This window comes from Polypterus senegalus, chromosome 15 (assembly GCF_016835505.1).
Source record: "Polypterus senegalus isolate Bchr_013 chromosome 15, ASM1683550v1, whole genome shotgun sequence".
NCBI lineage: Eukaryota > Metazoa > Chordata > Cladistia > Polypteriformes > Polypteridae > Polypterus > Polypterus senegalus.
In genome coordinates, this window is record NC_053168.1 from 115,157,621 (window position 1) to 115,183,007 (window position 25,387).

The window sequence follows — 25,387 nt, forward strand, 5'->3', positions numbered from 1 at the left end:
GTTTCTATATTGGAATTGATTCACCTGTTTCGAGTTTTCGGGTTTTTCGAGTCGTTCGTTCATCACGTGACAGCCCCATAAGCTTAACCTAGTATGCAGTCTGAGACGGAAACAGAATTGATTAGTTCATCTTTCGAGTCTTCAGGTTTGAGTCGTTCGTTCTTTACATGACGGCCCCATAAGCTTAACCTATGCAGTCTGAGCCGGCAAGAGAATTGAACGAAATGACTCGAAAAATAATTCGTTCATTTTGCTGAACGAGACTCAAAGGTCCGAGTCGGTAAAATGATCCAAACTTCCCATCACTACTTCCAGTGTGTGTGCGTCCACGTGCCGAGCGCATGGGCGGGGCACGGTACAATGTGTGGCGCGGCCCACGCATGCGCACTTCACCAGAAGACACACACACACGGACACTTGGACGCACACAGGGGTTTTATTAAAGAGGATGGCAGTTAACAGGAATGGTCAAGATTAAGATGAGGTCTGGAAGACCAAGAAAACCTTCTGAAAGAACTGTTTATTTGGATTATGTTGAATGTAGGGGTGCAACTAATGATTATTTTGGTACTCAACTAATCATTCAATTTTTTTTCGGATTAGTCACGATTGTTTCATGCCTGAGACCTGTGGGTGCACATTCTATTCTGGGCTCCAGTGCAAATCTTACTTTATCTGCTCACATCTGTCCACCTGTGAATGTCACCCTGATGTTTCTGCATTAACATGATTCAAATTAATAATAATCAACTTAAATTAACAACCAGTGAAACATATGAATTTGAAAATAATCAGATGTTTTATATTAATGTGACCATCACAATAATAAAGAAATACATTAAACAATACAAACTAAAGTGCACATAGTCTTTAAACACAAAAAGTGCATTTAACTTTAGCCAGCTAGAAAAATCAATAGACGAGGCTTTTAAAAAATATTGCTTCAGCATGTACTCATTGGCACTTGTAAGTTAATGAACTTTCCAACAAATCTCTAAAATTAAAGGCAAAAAATTAACAATAGCCACAACTAACAGGTGTGAAGTATATGCCACGACTATCATTTCCTAGTGCAATAGAAGAAAGTAACTGTTTATATTTTGAATAATTTTAATACAATATTGATGTGAGAGAGGCAGCTACAGTATAAGCTTGCTTATTTCTATTAAATCTGCCAAAAAGCACAAGAGAATGCATATTTTATCTGCTGTGCCCAAGAAGTCTCTCTTTTTGGACTTGGCTATTCTGAGTTCTGACTTATTATTAAAGACATGACTATCACAGTAAGAATTCTTTATTTTTTATAGATTCCTTTTAAATTGTAAGTAGAAATGATCACAGTCTCAAGCACCAAAACATACTATTACAATAAAATTGTAATGTTTATTTGAACTGCACCTTAAAAAATTAAAATAGCCAATTATCAATACAGTGATCCCACGCTTACGTGACTACGCATGTTCTTTCTGAGAACTTTTATCTAAGCCCTACGATGGCTCCTAAATGTGCTGCTTTTTCTAAGCCTTCTGACAATAAAACTAAGCGCCGGAGGAAGATGCTTACTAACCAGGAGAAGGTGAAACTCTTGGATATGATTAAAGATGGCAATACCCTACAAAAGCCTCCTCACGCATATGAAAAGACAGCGCCAGCAACTGCCTATCAAGATGTTCATCAGTCATGCACCCAGACACCCACTGCCGAGTCCTAGTACTTCTTCACTGAAGACAACAACGCACCTGCTGAAGATACTGCACTACCTCTGAAGACACTCCTACTGAGGTCGTGCCTTCATAGGTTAGTGGTTGTGTGCAATTAAATGTACAGTACAATAATCTACTATATAAAAGAGTTCAGGATTGTCCTTCTGTCCCGTGAGTGCAAAGCCTAGTGGTATTCCACTTATTACAGACTTACTACTTGCGGCTTAAAGTACGAAGCGACGCGATGTGAGCAGAGTTCTGCTGCTCTCATCGTTCCCTTGCTTTTCTGCGCGATGCACTGGAAAAATAGACAAAATTATGTCTCTGGAAATAATTAATGTTGATGGAGTACAAATGCCTCACCATGTAGTAAATATCAGGGGAGATGGTGCTTGCTTATTCTCATCTATAGCTTATTTAGTGCATGAAACTCCGTCTTTAGCGGTACAGATTCGGGCTGACAGTGTACGACTTTGGACTGACACTTGAAGGGATTTCGGGAGATGGGCACTTTGATGTTCTCATTCCCTACACTTACATGCCTGATGTACACATGGAGCGCACAAAAACTGAGGATAAAAGTCGGTCGCCTTAAAAGGCGAGTACACATAGTAATATGATATTTGTAACGTCTAATATGTCTTATTTTCTCTTATTTTGTCTAATATATTGGGTAATATGAGTGTAATGGTGACTAAAGGGTGTTATTTCATGTCTAGAGGGCTCTAATAATGTTAAAAAACGTATTTAGAAGGTCGTAAACAGGTTTTCTATACTCTAACTGCGAAAATATTCGATTTATAAATAAAGAATCTTACTTCGCAAAAAATTCATTTATAGAGTCTGGAACGGATTAACTGTGATAAACGAGGGTTCACTGTAATTCTGTTAGTGGATCTGCATATCTACTCATCTGTTTGTGGTCGTTTTATTTCATCATTTTGCAAACAACACTTATCTACGAGGTGTGAAAATTTAATTCCCAGAATGGCCGTGTAGTGTCACCCATGACATAATTGTATCAAAATCACATGAGTATTCGTGTTTGCATTTTTTAACTAATATGTGTGTGTGTATTGCAAGCTGAAAAAGCCAGTTGTTAGTTTGATATTGGGAAGGTAATAGATATCGGTGTGTACACTTTGGTGTAAAAATGGGTGATCGAAATTTAGAGCAACATAGCAATATTAACTTTGTGTGAAAATTAGCAAATGTGCTACTGAAACATTACAACTGTTGCAAGTGGCATTTGGTGAAGATGTTATGAAAGAGTTGAGTGTGTTTCAGTGGCATAAGAGGTTCAAAGATGGGCGATAACATGTGACGGAGCATGCAATGGAAATCCCTGGGTTCACCACGCCCTAAAAAAGCATACATGTTGCACTCAAAGTTTAAGACCGTGCTGGTGTGTTAACCTCTTAACGCGCACACGTGCCGGTCCCGGGACATAACAGCGTTTTAAAAACGTTACAGTAATGTGTGCATGCCCATCTGCCATGCATCTCGACACCCTACCCATCAAATGAAACTTCAAAGTCTCGTATTGATCCCATTGTGTCCGTAAGGCTCCAGCGAATATAATCCAGTAAAACTATTTAGGTCCAAAACACACAATATATTCTCAAAGGAACAAAAACTCCAGAAAACGTTTCATAACTTGAGACCACCTACGTAATTTATTTTCATTTATATTGCTCATATTAGACGTAATTTGTTTCCGTCGGCGATTACCATGCTACCGCATGAAACACGGAAGTGTTAGCTTCTGAAAGACACCTAAGTTGGCCAATTACGATGGGTCTGGGGTTGACTGGCACCTCGTATAGCCAACTAGTGTCAAAGAAAGCTTGGAGGATGACGTATAGCTTCAAACTCTGGTAGAATCTACCAGTTTGATTGGACACTGTGACTGACACTCAAAACTTACAGCCAATGAGCAGCCGAGCATTTTGATATGTAACTTGCCATACTAACTTGTAAACAAAACGATCGGAGCTGCGTGAAGGTGGCATTTGTGCCAGTCTGCAGAGTTGGTGCGTGGTTGTTTATTGTGATTTCGCCAAGTTTTTCGCATTTTAAATATGAATAAAGTAGAAGTTTAAACGTAAATAAACGCTCGATTAAATCATGTACGCGTTGCGAAAGTATTCAACCGGCCCAGGAGACGTCTAATGGCAGAGAGCGGCGTGCCACGCCTTGTGCTTTCTGCTTGCTAGTGATTGCTGCCATCAAGTGGCACATGGAAAAACGCTGAGCTGTGTTGTAACAGTTTGTAAAAGAAATATATATAGTTTGTGTGCATTTTATAAAAAAAAAAGTAAAAATATAAATATATTTTTGGCCCATAACTTGTATTGACTATTTTTACATAGAAATGTGTATTTTTTATTGTTTTTATTATGGAACATGAATTTCCATAACTAATAGAGTGACACTGTGTGTAGATATAGATTCCTTTAGGTGTAAGCTTTCAGTAGAGCCCTCATTGATATATGTGGGTTGAAGCATTCAAAAGTTATTACACTTTTCCATATGTTCCAAAATGTGGATAATGGTCCCTCTAAAAAGCCCCTGGGCATGCCCACATAAAAACTGGTGTAAAAAATGTCATTTTTTATAGGTATTCTTTTCAAATTTGAAATTTGAGTAGTCAACAAGTTATTCTGTTGGTACATAGTGTGTTTCTGTCCCCACCTACCTACTGCAGCTTTATTTTCCTTTATTTTCATAAAAAAAACTTAGGCGAGAACAAAAAAATTCGTTTTTTTTGTGAGTTCTAATGTGCATAACTTTTGATCAGTCACACCTACAGTGACTCTAACTACTAAGGGTGAAACTAGAGAATGTTACCTTTACAAAGAGACCAAACATGTGTTTATACTCCAGATAGTTCAATAACAGCAATGATTCTAATTTGGAGAGGTCGAATTACAAGCGATTTAGCAAAAATGACCCCGATTGATAAGGGGTTTTTCAATCACAAGGGAATAGTCCACAAAGAATGTATTAAACACGGACAAACAATCAACCAACAATGCTATTTAGAGTTACTGAAGAGATTATGACATTCTGTTTGAAGAAAAAGATCCAAAATTGTGGCCTGACAAGTGGATCACTCATCATGACAATGCGCCAAGTCACACTGCGCTCACTGTGAGAGACTTTCTGGTCAAAAAAGCGATTATCCAATTAGATCATCCTGCCTATTCACCTGACTTAACTCCTTGTGATTTCTGGCTTGTCCCAAAATTAAAAGCTGTGCTGAAAAGACAAAGATGTTCTAATATAACTGATACCCAACAGACTGTAAGACAGCTGCTCAACAGAATTCTGGAAAATGAGTTCCAAGTCTGCCTCCAGAAATGGGAATGACGTTTAAGTCATTAGATGCACAAGGGAGTACTTTGAAGGCAACAGTAATGTACAGTTCCACATGTACAGTGGGATGCAAAAGTTTGGGCAACCTTGTTAATAGTCATTATTTTCCTGTATAAATCGTTGGTTGTTTTGATAAAAAATGTCAGTTAAATATATCATATAGGAGACACACACAGTGATATTTGAGAAGTAAAATGAAGTTTATTGGATTTACAGAAAGTGTGCAATAATTGTTCAAACAAAATCAGGCAGGTGCATAAATTTGGGCACCACAAAAAAAGAAATGAAATCAATATTTAGTAGATCCGCCTTTTGCAGAAATTACAGCATCTAAACACTTCCTGTAGATTCCAATGAGAGTCTGGATTGTGGTTGAAGGTATTTTGGACCATTCCTCTTTACAAAACATCTCTAGTTCATTCAGGTTTGATGGCTTCCGAGCATGGACAGCTCTCTTTAACTCACACCACAGATTTTCAATTATATTCAGGTCTGGGGACTGAGATGGCCATTCTAGAACGTTGTACTTGTTCCTCTGCATGAATGCCTTAGTGAATTTTGAGCAGTGTTTCGGGTCGTTGTCTTGTTGAAAGATCCAGCCCCGGCACAGCTTCAGCTTTGTCACTGATTCCTGGACATTGGTCTCCAGAATCTGCTGATACTGAGTGGAATCCATGCATCCCTCAACTTTGACAAGATTCCCAGTCCCTGCACTGGCCACACAGCCCCACAGCATGATGGAACCACCACCATATTTTACTGTAGGTAGCAGGTGTTTTTCTTGGAATGCTGTGTTCTTTTTCCTCCATGCATAACGCCCCTTGTTATGCCCAAATAACTCAATTTTAGTTTCATCAGTCCACAGCACCTTATTCCAAAATGAAGCTGGCTTGTCCAAATGTGCTTGAGCATACCTCAAGCATCTCTGTTTGTGCTGTGGGCGGAGAAAAGGCTTTCTCTGCATCACTCTCGCATACAGCATCTCCTTGTGTAAAGTGCGCCGAATGCTTGAACGATGCACAGTGACTCCATCTGCTGCAAGATGATGTTGTAGGTCTTTGGTGCTGGTCTGTGGGTTGACTCTGACTGTTCTCACCATTCGTCGCTTCTGTCTATCAGAAATATTTCTTGGTCTGCCACTTCGAGCCTTAACTTGAACTGAGCCTGTGGTCTTCCTTTTCCTCAATATGTTCCTAACTGTGGAAACAGACAGCTTAAATCTCTGGGACAGCTTTCTGTATCCTTCCCTAAACCATGATGGTGAACAATCTTTATCTTCAGGTCATTTGAGAGTTGTTTTGTGACCCCCATGTTGCTACTCTTCAGAGAAAATTAAAGGAGGAGGGAAACTTACAATTAACCCCCTTAAATACTCTTTCTCATTATAGGATTCATCTGTGTATGTAGATCAGGGGTCACTGAGCCTACCAAGCCAATTTGAGTTCCAGTAATTAGTTTTAAAAGTTTTGGAATCAATAAAATGACAACGGTGCCCAGACTTATGCACCTGCCTGATTTTGTTTGAACAATTATTGCACACTTTCTGTAAATCCAATAAACTTCATTTCACTTCTCAAATATCACTGTGTGTGTGTCTCCTATATGATATATTTAACTGACATTTTTTATCGTAACAACCAATGATTTATATAGGAAAATAATGACTAGGTTGCCCAAACTGTTGCATCCCACTGTATATTTTTTAAAGGAGCATTCTGGGAATTAAATTGTCACACCTCGTAAACATTGTTATCTTTTTTACACTAGGAGTCTAGCGTGTTTCGCAATAAGTGCACTGTAACCAAGCCATTTTAAGGGAAGTTATGCTTTTGCTCAACAATTTTCCCTATGAAGTTAAAGGAAAACACAATGGCTGATCTAATAAGTTATTTAACTTTAACATACTAAGCCAGAGAAATCACAAACCTGAACAGACAAACAGTTCCAAAATGAAACTTCCAATTGTTCGAAAGGCTTTCAGTAAAAGCATGCCTTGCATAACATCTGCTTTAATTTTTTTCGTCAATTTTTGTGGCAGTCTAATAGGATAAATAATGCCGGAGTTTTGGTAGTTCATCAGTCATTTCTTCAGCTTAAGTTTGAATTAACCATTTTGAAACCTATCCTATTTATATTTAGTAAATATTTTTCTTAACATTGACTCATATTTTTAAACAAGTGAGTGCATTTACATGCAATTTAATAACCCGGTTATTTACATAAACCTGTTTCTTTCTGGTTAGATATCCCAGTTTCTGATAGAACAATTCTGGTTTAACACATGTAGATTTTCCCACAAGTAAAAAAGTTATGTGACCATGTAAACCCTTAACCGGGTTGCCGTTAAAGATTTCATAGCCTACACATGTCTTTGCTTTACACACGCAACCAGCAGCCACAGGTAGAAAATGGTGGAAGTGTCCACAAAGACAAATTTCCTGAGGCAAATGCTCATGCAACTGCATTATTCCATCTCCTGTTTGAAATAATTTGTCTCAATACATCAGAAATCACAAAACTTGTTTTGTGTTAATAAGCTGAACGAGCTGTGCTAAACTATTAGGACAATCTCAGAGGACATAGATTACATGCTTGCTTTCAGATTCATGGCGGCTGTTGATTATCTTTAATCTTTTTTAAGCACATTTTTATGACACTGGAGTGTTTTGCTAACTGAGAATTCCATAAGCAGACTCACACAGGTAAACAGTTTTTTAAGAAACATAGTTTTTGCCTTAACTGGGTAACTTAAACTTATCCTGGTTTTATGTAAGCAGGTAAACAGGAATGTAATTATACGTATTAGCAGAAGTCAATAAAATACATGTTTTAATAGCATTTTACAATATTACCAAATAACACATCCCAAACAGGCTTGCAGTGGCTAAATCAATTGATGTAAAAATTGCACTGATTAATGTACTATTGTTTGTTGTTGGTTTTGGAAGGGTCTTTGGGTGTACTCACACTAGGCATGTTTGTTCCGTACAGTGCCCAAGCACGATTGTTACTCCCCCGCTCTCCTGCACTCACACTGCACGTTCTGGTCCCGAGCACACTTTCGTCATGACCATGTAACTTTGTGTAAAGCCAAAACAAAATTCAAACACAAAGTGACAGCATGCACGTCAAAATGATTTTCCATATTTATTTTTTTTTGGCGTCGTGTAGGGTAGAATAATGCTGTACCCTCTTATAAAGTATGCAGCGCAGAATTTTGCTGTTAATTGTGCTGCACATATGAGAAGATTTTTACGGAGGCAAATGATGATAAAGGAGGAATTTGCAACTTTTCTTGCAAACTACAAATCACGTCCACTGTAAGGTGAGAATAAAAAAACTGTTTATAACTCAAATGGCATTGAATAAAATGAGAACTGCACTGACTTGTTGCATCATTAATGTCATGTCTATTTTCCATGTCCATGCACATTTACCAATCACACTATTCCCGATTTTTACTGAACCGTGCCTGGGTACACCTCTTTCAAGCGGGCCAGGGAATGGTATGGTTGGTTCAACACTGAGCAATCACACTAGCCAAAAGATCTTGACTTTGGGGGTTACATGCGAATAAACATGCTCAGGCACAGGACAAATTGCTAGTATGACTACACACTCTGGATAAATGAAGTTCCCAATGGAAAATTAGAATCTACATTTAAGACTCAAGCTAAAATTGTTGACAGTTGACTATTATGGATAGCTAGCCATTGTGGCCTTTTGCCAGTAAATTATGATGATATCTGCCATTTCACGGGCAACTCCAGCTAATGCATCCACAAGGTTGTTTTTGATATAACATAAATACTAAGCATGTTTATTCAAACTATACATAATTAACTTGCAGAGTCATGCTTAAGGAGCTCCTTTCTCCTACTTTTAAATTTCTTGATAAGTGACTGTGTCCTTTACTTGCATTTTTACTTTTAAAGTTACTGAGATCATTAACTTTCCATTGTTCAATTTAAAGCAGCTGGAAATTGAGCTCATTGTGCACAGTTTGCTGCAACTCATTAATATGGTGGCTAGCCCTCAAGCTCCATTTTGCTGATATTTCAATAACTTGTATAAGTGGTCTGTTTTGCCATAATGATTATATATTGGATGATTAAAAAAAGGACAAAAATATACAAAAACCACAAGTTGAAAAACCTACCTCTATGTAAATCCGAAATAGTAAATTATTCAGGTATTGAAGCTGCAGAACACCTTACAATATATGGTTAAGGAAATTTTCCAATGCTTTTTAAAATGGATGTTTTTCATACCACACAACTCAAGTCTATTTGAGGTATGTTAAAGAAAATGTAATTTTCATGACAAATTTCTTTTGACGAGTTAAGCGTAAAAAATTTCAATATAATCAGTCCACTAAACCAGAGCTCTCTTATGCAGACTGACACACATACAATATGCAAAAAAAAAAAAAAATCTACCTCTCTTACTAAGTGAATGCGCCTAAAAAATGACTGCTAGATGCATTCATCATATAATGTATACAGTGCTTAAAGAATTAATGAGTCTCATGAAAATCGTATCAAATCATGCACTTGTCATTTTCAAAATAAAGTATTTAATGAATGCAAAATTATTTATAAAGTTGTGTTACTGATATTTCAATTGAAAAAATATACTGAATGCATTTTTTGTCTCAGTACCATCCTGGAAAACCAAACATCTCGAGAGGCTCATAATCCCATTGCTAATTTTACTAAACCATTTTACTTTTTGTTTTGCTTATAGGTTTCTTTTTCCTATTTAGGCACCATTCTACCAGTATGGTGAAAATTGAAAGCTATGTGCCATACCATTTTAATCATCAAGAGTGGAGCGAACGCCAAACAAGGCTTTTTTAAAAAAGGCCACAATGAAAAAGATTTTTCTTTTCTCACTGGGGCAAACATTTCTTAGTCTTATTAACGGCAACAGAAATTTCTCAACTACAAATATGAACGAGTACTTTGTGTAAGCTGGATGAAAAGTTTTAAAAATAAAAATAAATAATACATACAATGTCACACATTACCACCCTGAGTTGTATGACACTGAGATTGGAAATTTTCCATTCAATTCATATACTCTAACTATAATATATACTGTATGTCAATACTTTTTATATGACTAAGAATGTAAACACTTTTACACTTAATATTTTAAATTAGATATACACTTCATTGCCAAGTATTACTTTCCCCTTGGAGCTAAAATTAGCATTTACAACTTTTCTGCATTTTTAAGGTCTTCAAGCACCTGTTATCCCAAAAAATTTACATCTGTGACAGGTCTGATAATACACTCTTTCTTTATTGCTTGCTGCAGCCTTGCTGTACCTTCGGACTTCACAGTTTACAGGAGTATCAAAACAAAAGTGATTCAAAAACATCATAGCATGCAAACCTTTTTTTTAATATGTATTTTCATGATTACACATTGCAGTATTTTGAATGATTACTGGTTTGCTGCATACTGTACAGCATTATTAAAAGTATCCATTAACAGATCAGAATTTATGTCACAAATTATACATATAAAGAAACTGAGGGGTGAGTGAAAATATAAACGTGTTAATTTATTTGAATTGCGTTTCTTTTAATGTTTACAACTATAATGATAATTAGAGTTTTTTTCCCTCCAGTCTACAGGGCCAGAGCAATTTTGGATTAGAGTTCACTGAATTTTTAAATGGCCAAATGCTCCATTTTCCAAATTATGAATTACAGAACAGTCAGCCTATGAACGGGTGGAATGTCATACTATAATATTACCAAAACATGCTATACATAAGACTCTTCTTCACAGATAAAGTAGAGAAACTTTCCATAAGTATCAAGAAAATGCTTGACCAGTATGTGTAATCGATGCCATCAATACATCAGTTACTGTTGCCCAGATTAGGGTAGGAGTTGTGTCTGTACATGAACCCTTACACCATTAGTAATTATGTTAATATGACAGGAGGTCTTTACTTGTGAAAGTCTCCAGTGGCACTGAACTGGAAGCTACAATGGTATTCAGTAATATTTAGTGGCAGTTTTGTTAAAGTAATGCTTCCCATTTTGCAAGCAGTTTGTTGTTTAGGGTTTACTTCTCCCAAACTCAACAACTGAAAACTTTATTCAGAAACTGATGGATGACAAACATTTTATAACAATTTTTTAAAATAACTAATTACTTGAACACTGAATGATTTGTTTATTATGCCATTATACTCAGATTACTTCGGGTGTTCCTCTTTCCACTTGTTCTTAATGTTCGGGGTTAGAGAATGAAATGCAGCAATTATTATTGACATGAAAGGGCTTAAGACACATCTAAGCATATACGACGTCCAACTGTACGGTAAAAAACATAACGATACACGTACTGCTCGTCCAAGCAGTATCTGACTGGACAATATATATATATATACACACAGAAAAAAACATACATACATATATATATATATACACACTGTATATACCATCCCTACCTATGGCCACCACTCTGCTCGACGCCAAATTGAAAACAGGTGAATACATGGAGTAAAGCAAGAGTATTACCTCATTTGTTTTGAAATAAAACATTTTGATATTCAAACAGCCATTTTGAATTCTTGCATGTTAAATGAAATAATAATACATAACCAATGATGAACCTTCCTACCGATGCAAAAACAGAACTTTTACAAACTACACAATTTTGCAGTACGAGTAACTATGTTTATTTTTAAGTCAAATGCAAGAGATACGTTACATCTGCCTTTTGTGTGCGTGTTTCAGACTGAAGAGAATGACATATGTAACATTCACAACGCATCAGCCGAGCCAAGAAGTGACGTTACGCATCGGTGGAGGGGGGTGTAATACTCTAGTCCGAGGATTTAGGCCTACGTTAAGAACATGATCAACTCTCTGTGATAGTATGTTTATACGCATTCCCCTGTGCACTCCCACACATTACCCGATAAAATGTCAAACTGGATGTTAGAAGACATCTCAGACAGAGGTGAGATAAACTCCTGAGCTTATTTTGACCAATACTTGCTTGCTCGCTCGTCAGTGCATGGCGAAAACAGGTTAGTTACACGCGATCCGGCCTCAACTCTTCAATACTCACCCGTCACATCCCCGTGTTTTACTTTCCTTCATTCCATTCACGACGGGGTGTAAAAAGTATCCGATCGCCTGTTGTGTTTTGCATTGCGACTTTGCGTTACCCTTCAACGTGCGGCACCGAATGTCTACACGATACAATCAAGGCAAGGGGAAAGATAAATAAAAGACCCTTGGTCGCGACGAAGAGAAGGGGAAAGGTGTAAGACCCAACAACTATTTTGTTTATGTTGCTTTTGTTGCGGTAGCGTGGCTGACCTAATTTGTTATGAACTGAATGACAAAAATACAACATGAAACACAAGCAAACAATCCGCGCGCATTAGATGGGATCATATACTCACTCTGTTGGGTGTTCCGGGTCATAGAAGTCCCCCATCTTCACCGCCAGCAACGACAACAGCAAACGACCCCGTCTTCACGGCTCAGAAACATCCAGGTTATTGTAGAGAAATAAATAAAAAGAAAAACAAATCCACTCTGGCGCTGTCGTCGATTCGATCGCGTTGATCCAAAGCAGAAGGACAGTCCGGACAAATGGAGCGATCCGAACAGGCAGCGTGCACATGAAACAAAACAACAACACAAAAAAGCGGCGCTAACGACAGCGACGGGTTCCACTTGCACAATTCGAGCCGGTGACCCTTTCTCTCTCGTTTATTTATTTATTTATTTTTAAGTTGAAATTTGCTCTTGTTTCTCGGCGGCGGCGGCTCCACCTCCTCCTCCTCCTCTAGGATCCGCAGCCTCATGCCGTGACGCGACGCGACGCGACGCTCAGTCCGTGGCTCTACAGAAGACCACTTAGTCTGAATCGCACTGTGAACGGGAAGAGGGGGTGAAAGGGGTGGGGGATGATCGGGCAATAACAGGACAGTCCAGCAGCGAAAAAGGCCACAAAACATCCAGCTCTCTGTGCTTTGCTTTCGTTTACAGCATGAGGAAACAGTCGAAACGTGATCTGTTTACTTCTTCAGTTATGCGCTTGAGCCTGGCTGGAAAGAAATGCCTGCTAATTTGTTAATAAAACCTGTCCAGATATTTAAGATGTAAGTATAATAATTTTTCCTTGTAAATGCATTTGCATTGGTAATGTGTGCAAACTCCATTCTATGTTGTTTCTCATGTCCATGCATCCTTCCATTTCCTAAGCCCCTTTCAACTGATGATGGAGGGGATTTGTCCCGGTAGCATCACGAGCAAGGCAGAAACAAATCCTTGGACGGGACGCCGCCTCATAACTTGGGGCTGTCATTGACACTTTATGGAATATCGAAACAGCTCATATTCTGGATGTATTTTTCATTACAATAGCAAGTATACATACAGCATATTGTTAAATGCTACTACAGTACAGGATGACAAATCTGCAGCTGGACAGTGAAAATCCATGTGAACAGGGGTAGCACTTAAGACATCCATGGCTTGACCGGGAATCGACACTGCCTCTTGAGACTGTGCCAGTTATTGCAATAAGTTAGTATTCATTTTCGTGTTTAAGCCGTCAGCTTTTGAAAAAATGGAGGAAAGGTTAGAATTGTTTGAATGTTTTGTCTTCTTTCGTTTAAAAGAGCAGAAAACAAACAGCACTTAAGATTTCTTAGTTTCTAGTGTGCACAGTATACAGTTTATGTTACTAGCACAAAGGTTAATTGAGGTTTAATTTTAATCTCTGTGCTCCTACCAAAACTTTTGTTTGATAATTTGTACAATTGCTGTAAATCTGATGAAACTTATCGCATTGGTAAATACCGGAAAGTTGTGGATCTGACGCAAGTCCATCCCAAAGTTAAATCACCTACTGTCGGTCAGTTTTCATTGTAATGATGGCTGCAACAAGCTTAGGTCACTGTATCCGACCCAGCTCCAAGCACATCCTTATTAAATTCATTTGATTTATCTTTAAATTATTAAAAATCATAAAATTAATTGATCTTTATAGTTACACATATCTGCTTTATGGTACCGCATAGGTGATCAAACAATTGTATTCATGTTGCGTGTTATTACGTTTGTTGTAGCCTCATTTTTAAATAAAGTTAGTTTAAAAAAAAAAAAAAAACCTCCCAGGATCACCTTGGAGCCGCAGGCAGGCTGTGATCGAGCAGGCAACACGGATCGGGCAGTGACATGGTGACAGACCTCTAGTAAATGAAAACACGTCACTTCTGCATTACGCCTGCGTGAATTTGTGAAGGCGTGGCTTAGTGTTAATAGTTGAATTTTAAAAGTTAATGTTTGTTTTATTATAACATAACATCCAGTAATTAAATTGGTGTTGTTAATATTATTATTGTGTTTTAGTTTTTCCTTCGTGCCAATCATATTGTAAAGTTAGTTTAACGTTTTGTATCCATTCATGGTTTGTGTTTGCGCGTTTTGTAAGCGAGTTGCATAATACGACTAATAACTCTAGTTGTTTATTAAAATTTAAATCTCAGGAGTTATGTTAATGTTTTGAATGTAAAAACCTACCCGGCGCTGGCAAAATATTATGCATTAAGTTATGAGTGCCCGCTAAATATTACTTTTCATGGCATTTCTTACGCTGTAAATTACCTATCTTGGTCTCTTTGTTGTATATCACCGCAGCTCACGTCTGCATTTTCAGGAGGCAAAGTCATCTGTTAGGTCAACCCACGTTAGCTTCTGTGTATGGCATGAGGAGCTTAAAGTTTGAAAAAAAAAATCGCAGCAGATGCAACTGTACCAGGGAGGATCGATGCAAGCCAGTGATTTGATCTAGGATCGTATTAAATGGTAAATTGTTTACCAATTGATTTGTTTACGTGACGTTAACTACAACAAAACCAACAATTTTAATACTACTACTAACAATAATAATATATATGTAGAATAATATTGCTACTAATAACAATGGTAAAATAAAAATCACTACTACTGAATGTGTATGCTACCAATAAAATTACCCGGATTTTGAAATTAATTTGAACTAATTGCCTTTTTTGTATGTCAGGGTTGGTTGTACGGTGCTTTTCCACAGTTCAGCTAGTAACTAACTAACTAGTAAGCAAGAGAGCCTGTGGTGAAATTTTCAAATGTGCCCCCAATGCAACAACTTACAGAGCACCTCTTATGTTGACTAATGTTAGCAGCCTATAACAACAGTTAGAGGTTCTGAGGTCTACATGGTGATAATAAATAATCCACAAAAAGCTAGGTACTGTAACGTAAAATAATACCTGTTAAACACTCAATATCAAAACTGTTACACACAATGCCATTTTTACTCCATAGGTACTTCAGTAAACCACTAGATTTAGTATTGTGGCAATTGATGTAACTTTAGCTAGATTATTAGAAGTTAGACAAATTTTGATTTTGAAACACACCTACAAATACAGCAAAAGCTTCTTTGTGTGTGTGTTTTTTTCCCTTCTGTGCTTCTGACTGGTGTTGACTTGAAGCCAACTGTCTGCTCATTAATGGAAAATTATCACAACAGATGATATTCAACAACTTTAATTTGACAATTCATAGAACAGTGGCACTGTACGCTAACAGACTCTATGTGCGGTCTTTGAATCACAGGCCCCATGCACATTGTGTGATAGGTAGGAGCAGCTCGGCATATGTATAAATAGTATAATGCATGAACTACTGTATATATTAACAGCCTAAGCATTTTAGATCTTATATGCATCTTTGAAGAACATTTTAAGTGAGGAGTCCATTTATTTTATTTCATTATAATATTATTATGTTAACGTATTCAGTTTGATCTTAAAGGTGTTGACATTGTTACATTCACACTTAATATGGAATAAAAAAAACTGATTTAATTAAAGTATACCCCATTAGCCTAAAGTCAAAAATGAAATGAAATCCAATTCTTCATAGGATTTATACATTTCATTTTTTTTGTAGTTACCCTGTAACTATCCTGCTATAAACAGTAGAACAGTAAATTCTGAGATTAAAAAAGACAGGTTGGATTACATGTGTGATCTGAGCAGTAGTCTGTTTATCATTAAAATATACTTCTCATTCATGATGCTGCTTTTGCTTACAGTGGTTTTTATGAAGTAAATTCTTTATTCACAGATCCAAAAGACTAAAATGTAAACCTATTATTCCACAGAGGTTCACCTAGGTGGTATTCTGCATGATTTTAAAAAAAAAAAAACCTGAAATTTTGCTCTTTCATTGATATGGCTGAGAGCTAACAGTAATTAAAAAAAAAAAAAACTTTTCCTCTCCCATGCTCCCTGGTAGCCATCTTCAAAGTTGACAGCCATCGCCATTTTTTGTATTTGGAAGCCTTTGTGAGATGTCAAATATATCCTAAACCAGTGCTTCCCAGCCTCGGTCCTGGGTGACCCCCTGTGGCTGCAGGTTTTTGTTCCAACTAGATTCCTAATCAGTGACAGCATCTAATAGCACTGATCTCATTTAATTAGCAGGGTTTTTTTTTTTCTTGTATTCGACATTCAGAAAAGCACAGCAGCATGATTTTACATTTATAAGACATTTATAAATATTTATTTTTTTTCTATAGATTTAAATGCTTAACTCTCTTTTGTTGATTTCATTATACTTTGCCCTTTCTCTGTGCAGTTTTTCCCCCCTTCTTTGTATCTTAATAATGACCACTTAAAACAAGCAGACCCACTAATGAGTACATAATGGATTGATTAAACAATTAGAACACCTTGAAAAGTAGAATGAAAATCAAGATGAAAATACTTTTAAAAAGAAAAAAAAAAACATTATTCCTATATAACTGCTTGGTACATTTTAATATTTTTTTAGCAAACTTAGTTTTCTAATTTCTATATTGTTCCCTAAACACAGAAATTGGGAAATATCGGTTCAATTAATTAGCCCAGGAGTTCAATTAAAAACAGAAGCTGGTTGGAACAAAAACCTGCAGCCACATGGGGTTCCCAGGACCAAGTTTGGGAAACACTGGCCTAAACCAATAAGGATATTTAAATAGTTCAAAAAAGGTTTTTCTTGGCATAAAACAAGGATTTGTTTTCCCTTATCATATGCTATGAAATCAATCATATTTTTTTATAATTCTTTAACATTTGATAAACTGATGGTCCAGTAGATATTGACACTTCATGAAAGCTTCTGAATGCTAAAAATGGTAATGGTGGCATATTGGAACGGGGATAGTGGGGATCAGAATAGGGGAGAAAAAAAAAGGCAGCAGCACTACCTACTGCGCCAGGTGACTGTGCCACCTTTAAAAGATCTATCATTATATAGTGCCTTTTATATCTACTATAGCACAATCTATTTTTTAATTCTTCTATATTATGTTTCTTTGTTAAGTGATTGAGTAAATAATGGTTGGCATTAGAATTCCATCTGAGGGTTAAACATTTTCCACTTATATTTTAAACTGGTTATCCCTTTTTTATGTTATTTTTGTTTTTTTACAGACTCTTCTATGCTTACTACAATGTTTATGAGTCTAGTGTGTATCCTATCAATTTTTAAAATGGGCAAACCTGAAAATAAGTGGCATATATTGAAATGAAAATAAATGTTTTTAAAGCAGGGGCGGGCAAAGTCATTCCTGGAGGGCCGCAGTGGCTGTGGGTTTTTGTTCCAACCCAGTTGCTTAATTAGAAAACAATCCTTGCCAATAATTACATTTCATGGCTTGTTAGTGCTTTAACTCTGCTATGTCAAGTCATTCTTATATCCTAGATTTTGTTTTCCATTCTAAGGATATCATCCAAATACTTTGAAGTGTAAAACGGATGGGTAATTCTCAACCCTTCACTTTTTTCTCTTCTCTTTCCTTCCAAGTATTTAATTAAACCAAATAGTGCATGATAAATACACACAGGTGTAAAGGGGAACAAGCAAAATGGATAACTGCTGGTTTCTTTTGTCATTTGCATCTTATTGCTAATAAGGAGCAATTAAAAACCGAGAATGCAGCTGTTTAAGACTTAAATAAGCAATAAGGGTTCACAATCTTAATGAGGGAGATAACTAAAATGAAGCAGAAGTGTTTCTAGAGCAATAAGTGATTCTTATTAAGCAATTGGGTTGGAACAAAAACCTGCAGCCACTGTGGCCCTCCAGGAATGACTTTGCCCACCCCTGGATTAAAGTATATTATTTCACGTGAATGTTATTGCTCATTGGTCTAAAACTGAACAGCCTCATTCCACTCAAATTCACATATGAAAACATTATAATTATTATAATTTTAAATGATGTAATAAAGTAAAATTCCATTTTATCTGATGAAGCACAAAGAAGGAACTTTATAATCTGTGTACCATTTACCTCTTATTAGTGGAAAGAATTAATACAGTTAATGTGTATAATTTTAAGCAATCACATACCCTTTTCAGTGTAAGGTGTTAAATATAGCTAGGTCCTCTTTGAAGAACTTACGCAGAGTTATCCAGGTATAAAAACACACCCATCTGGGAATTTGCTGCTCCAAAGATCTAAAATTGAGGGTGACTTACCCCACCATACTCCCAGCTGTCACACTAGGTAGCAAACATGTGGTTAGTGGGATTTAGTGTAAAGTTACACTTCTGTTTGTTTCCTTAGTTATCAAAATCTAAAGAAGAATTAATATCATACCAGACAAGCAGAAAAAAGTATTGGTGCTTTGATATTTGTTTAAATAATCTTGGCTGAAGACATCTGCCCATTACATGCAGCCATCAGCTTCAGTAAATTAGGGAGGGTAGTATAACACTGTCCTAAAATACTAGTAAAATTTCATCAGGTCTAAGGGTTTTATTAGCTTTCAGTGTATTAGGGACTTGAAGCACATATGATTCTTCTGTTTTAAAATGTGTAAAAACACAGAGATAAGAATTTTTCTTCCCGAGGCATTCCATTTATATCTTCTTTTACAAACACTTGGGTAAAATATTTATGTAATTAATTTGCTATTTGTATTTAATTTTCATTAATTCCTCCTACGTTTCTGGGGAAGGTTTCCTGTAAGCATTGTTAAGCTAAGAACATCGTAAATTCCATCATAAGATTGATCATTAATTCACAAATGTTATCTCCTTCATAATTTACATACTTGCTGACCTAGTCATTAATCACCATGTGCTTCTTAAACGGGCTTTCTTTTACACTGTAAGTGTAGTTGTAGACAGCAATCACCACACAGAATATATTACATTCAAATTATGACAACTCTTTGAATATTTAATTTTTATGTCGAGATTATATCATTTTCATGATGAAATACATTAAAGCATCTATTGCATTACATTTAATAGATACATTTTTAAGTTAATTTCTATTAATAATTACAAATACATAAGTTACTGATATTTCTATTTTCTTTAAAAGTCTTGAAGACTGTGTTCTAAGGTTGTGGCTAGCTTTACTTTTACGGAGATGTTACTGTATATATGTTGCAATGAAGAGAAGCAGGAAGAAAGAAAAACGGCAGGACAGGAACTGGGGTTGATACATTTTTTTTAGAGATAGTACAGCTGCAGTACAGAAAGCTAATCCAGAATAACATCTTTTGAATCCTATGTTTGTGTCTTCAACCTACAATCCAAAAAAATCAGCACTTACACATTATTAGAATTACGGTAAACCAGTACAGTGTAGCTGATATCCATTTACACCCCCAGACTCATGGAGCTTCCTTATACTTTGTGCATTAAAAATACAGGTTTTGCAATCACTAAGGACTTTTTACAGCTCTTGTACCAAAGTGACCTGAAATTACCTACAATGCCTTCATCCAGGCTATCACGAAGGTGAGTCAAAAGGCAACAAACCAAGAGTTTTTTTGGTGGATATATAAGGAGTGTGGGGATTTTTTAATATTTAATGGTACAAGCTATCCAAGGTCTGGCTGTTTGTCTGAAAAGGAAAAATATAGGTTGTGACGTACAGGCTCATAGTCTTTGTTGTATCATTTCCATCTATCCAGTTTCTTAACCTGCTTTATCATGAGCAGAGTCACGGTGAAGCTGGAACTTATACCAGTAAGAATAAGGCTGAAGGCAGGAACAACATTTTGACAGGGTGCCAGTCTGTTGCAGGATGGAAATGCACACACACCTAAACACATGCAAGCACACTTTAGGATCAATTTAACAATGCCAGTTTATCTAATCTGCATGTCTTTTAACTGGCGTATCAACCAGCGGAAACTCTGTCAAGGAGAACATGCAGACCCCATGCATGGAACACCCCTGTCTCCTTGTAACATATTATCTGTTTTTTTTTTCATTTTCTTACTGTAGTAGTGAATGCCTTAGTAAAGAGCAACACTTCGATGTTATCTAAAAGAAATTGGCTTTTTTTTTTTTTTTTTAGAAAAGCATGGCTTTCTTCAATGCTGTGTGTCAATTATCATTTATGTTTGTTTCATAAACAATATGTTTGATTTTGTGCTTATTATTTATTCCCTTTGTAGTATCATATTATTAAATTATGAATTTACATTTTTAGTACTTTTCAGAACTTTTTATTTCTACAAGAGGATTAAAGTGTCACTTTATATTGAAAGCACTGACAAATCTCTGCTTTTCAATCAACTTAATGATTTTTTTTTTTTGTAGGTATCTTCAGGGGTTGGGTTAACTATTAGTACTTTATGGTTGCTTGTAAAGTCGTTGCTTAAAGAAAGGTTTGTGAAATGCCAGAAATATATATACGTACATGCATCGTGAAGTTGCTTATCAAAAATGTGTTTTCAGTTTCGCTTTTGACCTTTTGAAGCCTTTGATATTTTCTTGTAGTGTCTGATATTCCTGGAAGTCATAGTTATTTAGCTATCTTTTAATTTTCTTGTACAGTGATCTTTTTATAACATATTTAACTAAACTATGAGTTTCCCATGGGGATTATTAAAGTTTATCTAATCTAATTTAATGTCCTTTTTTAATCATTTTGGGCATCTCTTTAGCCTATAGAGACCCCCATATGACCCTGCACACTGACCTGCCAATGTAAAATGTCTTTCAGTCCTGTCCACCTCTATCACCAGACCAAATGGCAATACAGTGTCGCTGTTCTTGACTAACCATTGCAGTACACATCATCTATCATCACTTATAGTGTACCCATCTTTAGAATTTCAAATTCATCTTATTCTTTGACATATTCTCTGATTTTCCCATCTAGGATCACAGACCTCTTTATATCTTTATACAATCTTTATAAAATTATAAAGATTCTATAAAATTATTGAATCTTAAAAAAAAAATCCTAAAGCGCGTGAAAGTTGCAAAAACATTGGGAGGAAATAGTGCATCTTGAGATATTGCCACTGATATTGTAACAGAAAAACAAAAATTTTAATGCAAAGAAGATTGCAAATTAAAGGATAATACAGGCATAATTATTCCTGCACTCTGGTATTAATGTGCAGTGTAAAAGAAAAGAGACACAATAAAGGGGCCATACACAGAACTTATTTCTGTATAGAGAACTTCAACAGACATGCACTGTAGTTGCTTTCAGAACCAAAACAAAGCTCACAGAGTGTGACAAAACCCCAAATGCAGTAGCCAAAAAAGTATTTTTGTATGTAATAGCACACTGTTTATGTCATGTGATGAAGACAAACAATCGGCTACAGTTCTTTTTTCCCTTTTTTTAGAACATAGAGAATTTACTCATTGTTGTTTAAAACCCTACAGAAATGTTACAGCTCATCAAAAATTACTTTTATTTGAAGAAAAAAAATAATACAATGAGAAACATTATCTCATTAGCATTTAGAATCTGTTAACCATATCAACATTTACTCCTTGCTACATCTGCTGGCCTTTGGCTGCATGAATTTGTTTAGGTTGGTAACTTAGCAACAAAATATGAACAGGAGCGTTATATCGCCGTGAAATGTGTGTTTAGAAACATACAAGCGTCTCACCCACTTTGACCTCATAGTAAAAAAATAACATATGTTTGGTACCTTTTACTGGAAATATAATATACTTGTAAAATTTATGTTGGCTAAAGTTCTTTGTTAATTTTTTTTGTTGTCCATCAAAAAAAAAAAAAAAAACCTTTAGTGGTAATTTGTATAGGTGTGTCCTGGCCATAGTTACTAGATAGTTACTAATGCCCAGATGAGCTCTTTTTAAATCTGTTGTACATAAAAAGATGGCTTGTGCATGACTGTTCATTTTGGGATATTTGTCTTGAAATTGTGTGCAATTTTGAAAAACTAAAAATGTCTGTATGCTTTTCAATGTCCATTTGGTCTATGAAACTGCCTTTCTCCTTATAACCTAATGTCACACAACCCCCTTAATTTAAAGTTTAAACTCTGTCAGTTTCACATATGGTTACAGTTCAACAAATAACTTTAAAGTCACAACCTCTGCTACCCAGTTATCAATAAAATTGGGCAATTAAATTACAGCTGATGCACAGTCTGTGTAAAGAAGAAAAACAGGAATGCAGAGGTAAAATAATTGCATTACAGAAATTATGTTCACGGTAGTACTACTACTATTTGTAAATATATGACAAATTATTCTTAAAAATAGTAAAAATTATGTATTAGAAGGTATGAGAAGATAATCCCAATTTAAAGCAATTAGTCACTTCTTGTCTTCAAGACAATATAAAGGTTAAAGCCTGCCTTATAGTTTGTAATTTTACAGACGCTTGGGTAAATACAAACATGGTGTTCATAAATGAAAATAATCTCTGTCCACACCTGTGTTTTTGTATTGTTTACAAAAGTATATCTGTACACAATAAAATAACCGAGAATGCATATGACATTAGACATTTATCTTGGTGAAAAAAAAAATTCTTGAAGGAACAGTAATACCACCTGCTATGGGATTTATCACAAAATTGTAATGTTTAGTAAATTTTTTTCCTTTTGTGCATGTAGATGGCATTCAAACTATACAAAATGCAATTTAGATGCATACAGGTAAGCAACACAACAAGCGCCATAGCAGGTGACTCTACTATGTCTGCTACGTTTGAATAAGGTTTTCTTCTGTGAAGAGTGACCAGTCAGGGAAATAAGACACTGTAATGAGCAGGATCCTATTTTTTCACCCATCCACACTGAAATACTGAGCCATTTTTGGGAGTTAAAAATACCAGGGTGGTGTGGACAAAAAGTGAAAACAGAGATTAATGTTTGTGTTTGTACATGAAAATGTAGTAGTGCCGATGAAGAGTTAGTTAAATTCCAATCATTACTTCCACAAAGCCCAAACTGTCATGTCTGGAGAAATATTCTGGCAAAACTTACTCTTGTAGGGACTTCCTTAATCTTATTTGCTATTTACAGCAAAGTTCATTTTTCACAAAGTATTAACTAAAAAAATGATTAGTGTAGAGGATACAGTCATAATAGGTAGTGTCTCTGCATGCTTTTATAATTCACAAGTAATCTTGTGGAGTGGTGGCTCTGAGGCTAGGGATCTGCACTGGCAATCGGAAGGTTGCCGGTTCGAATCCCGTAAATGCTAAAAGGGACCCTGCTCTGTTGGGCCCTTGAGCAAGGCCCTTAACCTGCAATTGCTGAGCGCTTTGAGTAGTGAGAAAAACACTATACAAATTCAAAGAATTACTATTAATGTTATTAATCTTGTGGAAATTCAGAAGTGGTTTGAAGGTTTAAAGAGAAAGTGTGTATATCTATGCAAGAGACTATTACATTTACAACAAACAAGAAAATGCATACTGATCTATTTATTAGTTTATTGTTTAAAGCCAGAAGAATAAATGTACAGTATGTATATGGAATAATAATATCCTACTAAAATTAAAAAAAGGCAAGCCAAAAACTGCTCACAAGATTCAAAGGCCAGAAGTTGAAAAGAAAATACTAAGCCATGAAAAAGAGGGGGATTAAAAGCCAGTAAGTCTCAAAAAATAACCAGATTGTTAAATGAAAAAGTATGTCAAATATCTAATTCAACAAACATGCGAAAAAAATAAATTCCTCAAAGTGATTTTGCTGTAGCTACTGCACAAAGGTTCGCAATTCAAAAAGTTGGACAAAGATAGAGCCATCCTAAATAGTGTCTGCATCACGATGTCCTGCATTTCAGATTCTGGCCTCCACACTGTAGCAATACAGCGCCGTTGATATCAACACAGTGCCAAAATGGTGGATCCCGTGATCAAAAGGAAAACACAAAATGGCAGCATGAAAACTCCAATAAAAAATAAACACAAGGTTAGAATTAATACAAAACTGCCAAATATGTGCAAAAATAAAATTGACATGTTTTGTTAACCCAATGATTTTACTTCTGCTGCTGTGTCATCCTTATGTGCAGCTGAGCTCTGTTACCTAGGGGGTGATTGTATGTTTTGTCTGCTCCCGAGTCTTAGGTAATGAAGGATTATCAAAAAAAGAGAACATCTGTTCAGGTTTCCTGGCAATGGTTTCTTTTTATTTGTAAAAATAAAAAAAAAGTATTTTGACAGCTTGTGATAATTTTAAGATGTCAGGATTATCACAGTTAAATTCATCTTTACATAGTATTCCACATATTTTGAATGAAATGTAACTAAATTTGACTTGAGAAGTGCTGTTTTTTGCAAATATGAGAAGGGAATTAATGAACAATAATATGCAGTACTGACTTTGTTCATGATGAACAACACTTCATAAAGTCATACTGTACTCCCAAAAGGTAGAAAAGTGTCAGACCACAAGGACAGACAAAAACTGGATGAAACATAAGTCTGTAACATACCAAGTCAAAAACAATAAATCCTATCATTCTATAGTCCAATCATTCTGGAAAACCAGAACAACATCATTTATTTATTTAGAAGTTAACCAAATCATAGTCAGAATCACTATCACTAGTTCATTTGCCAGAAAACCTACATTATGCTTCTTGGAGAGTATCCACAAATGTATACAATGAGTCACATCTAGCTTATGTATGGTTGTGATGTGACATGACGTAACTTCCTGTACATGCCCCCAGCAATAGCATATGCCCTTAGTAATGAAACTTTGCATCATGACATCAATTCGCCAAAATGGTGGAATCCATAGAAAAACAAATTTACAACCAGTCAGTCAGTCATCATTCAACCCGCTACATCCTAACACAAGGTCACAGGAGTCTGTTGGAGCCAATCCCAACCAGCACAGCGTGCAAGGCAGGAGCAAATCCCAGGCAGGGTGTCAGCCCACTGCAGGGCACACACACACCCACCCATGCCAGTGCACCTAACCTGCATGTCTTTGGACAGTGGGAGGAAACCGGAGCATCCGGAAGA

At 36.1% G+C, this 25,387-nt stretch overlaps 2 protein-coding genes across 6 annotated transcripts in view; one reads left to right on the forward strand and one right to left on the reverse strand.

Moving 5' to 3' along the window:
- Positions 1-12,885, reverse strand: part of setd2 (SET domain containing 2, histone lysine methyltransferase) — a 124,451-nt gene extending 111,566 nt beyond the window's left edge. For all 5 annotated transcript variants that reach the window (XM_039737113.1, XM_039737115.1, XM_039737114.1 and 2 more), the window contains exon 1: positions 12,520-12,885. Coding sequence is in view for 4 of the 5 variants with exons in the window: in XM_039737115.1 (XP_039593049.1) it covers positions 12,520-12,554 (35 nt within the window). In the remaining variant the exon portion in view is untranslated. The remainder of the gene's footprint in view (positions 1-12,519) is intronic.
- Positions 12,886-12,970: 85 nt separating this feature from the next.
- The window catches only part of LOC120515808 (tubulin beta chain-like), a 54,498-nt gene continuing 42,081 nt past the window's right edge, over positions 12,971-25,387 (forward strand). Inside the window, exon 1 of the mRNA XM_039737127.1 lies at positions 12,971-13,224. The gene's annotated coding sequence lies outside the window, so the exon portion shown is untranslated. The remainder of the gene's footprint in view (positions 13,225-25,387) is intronic.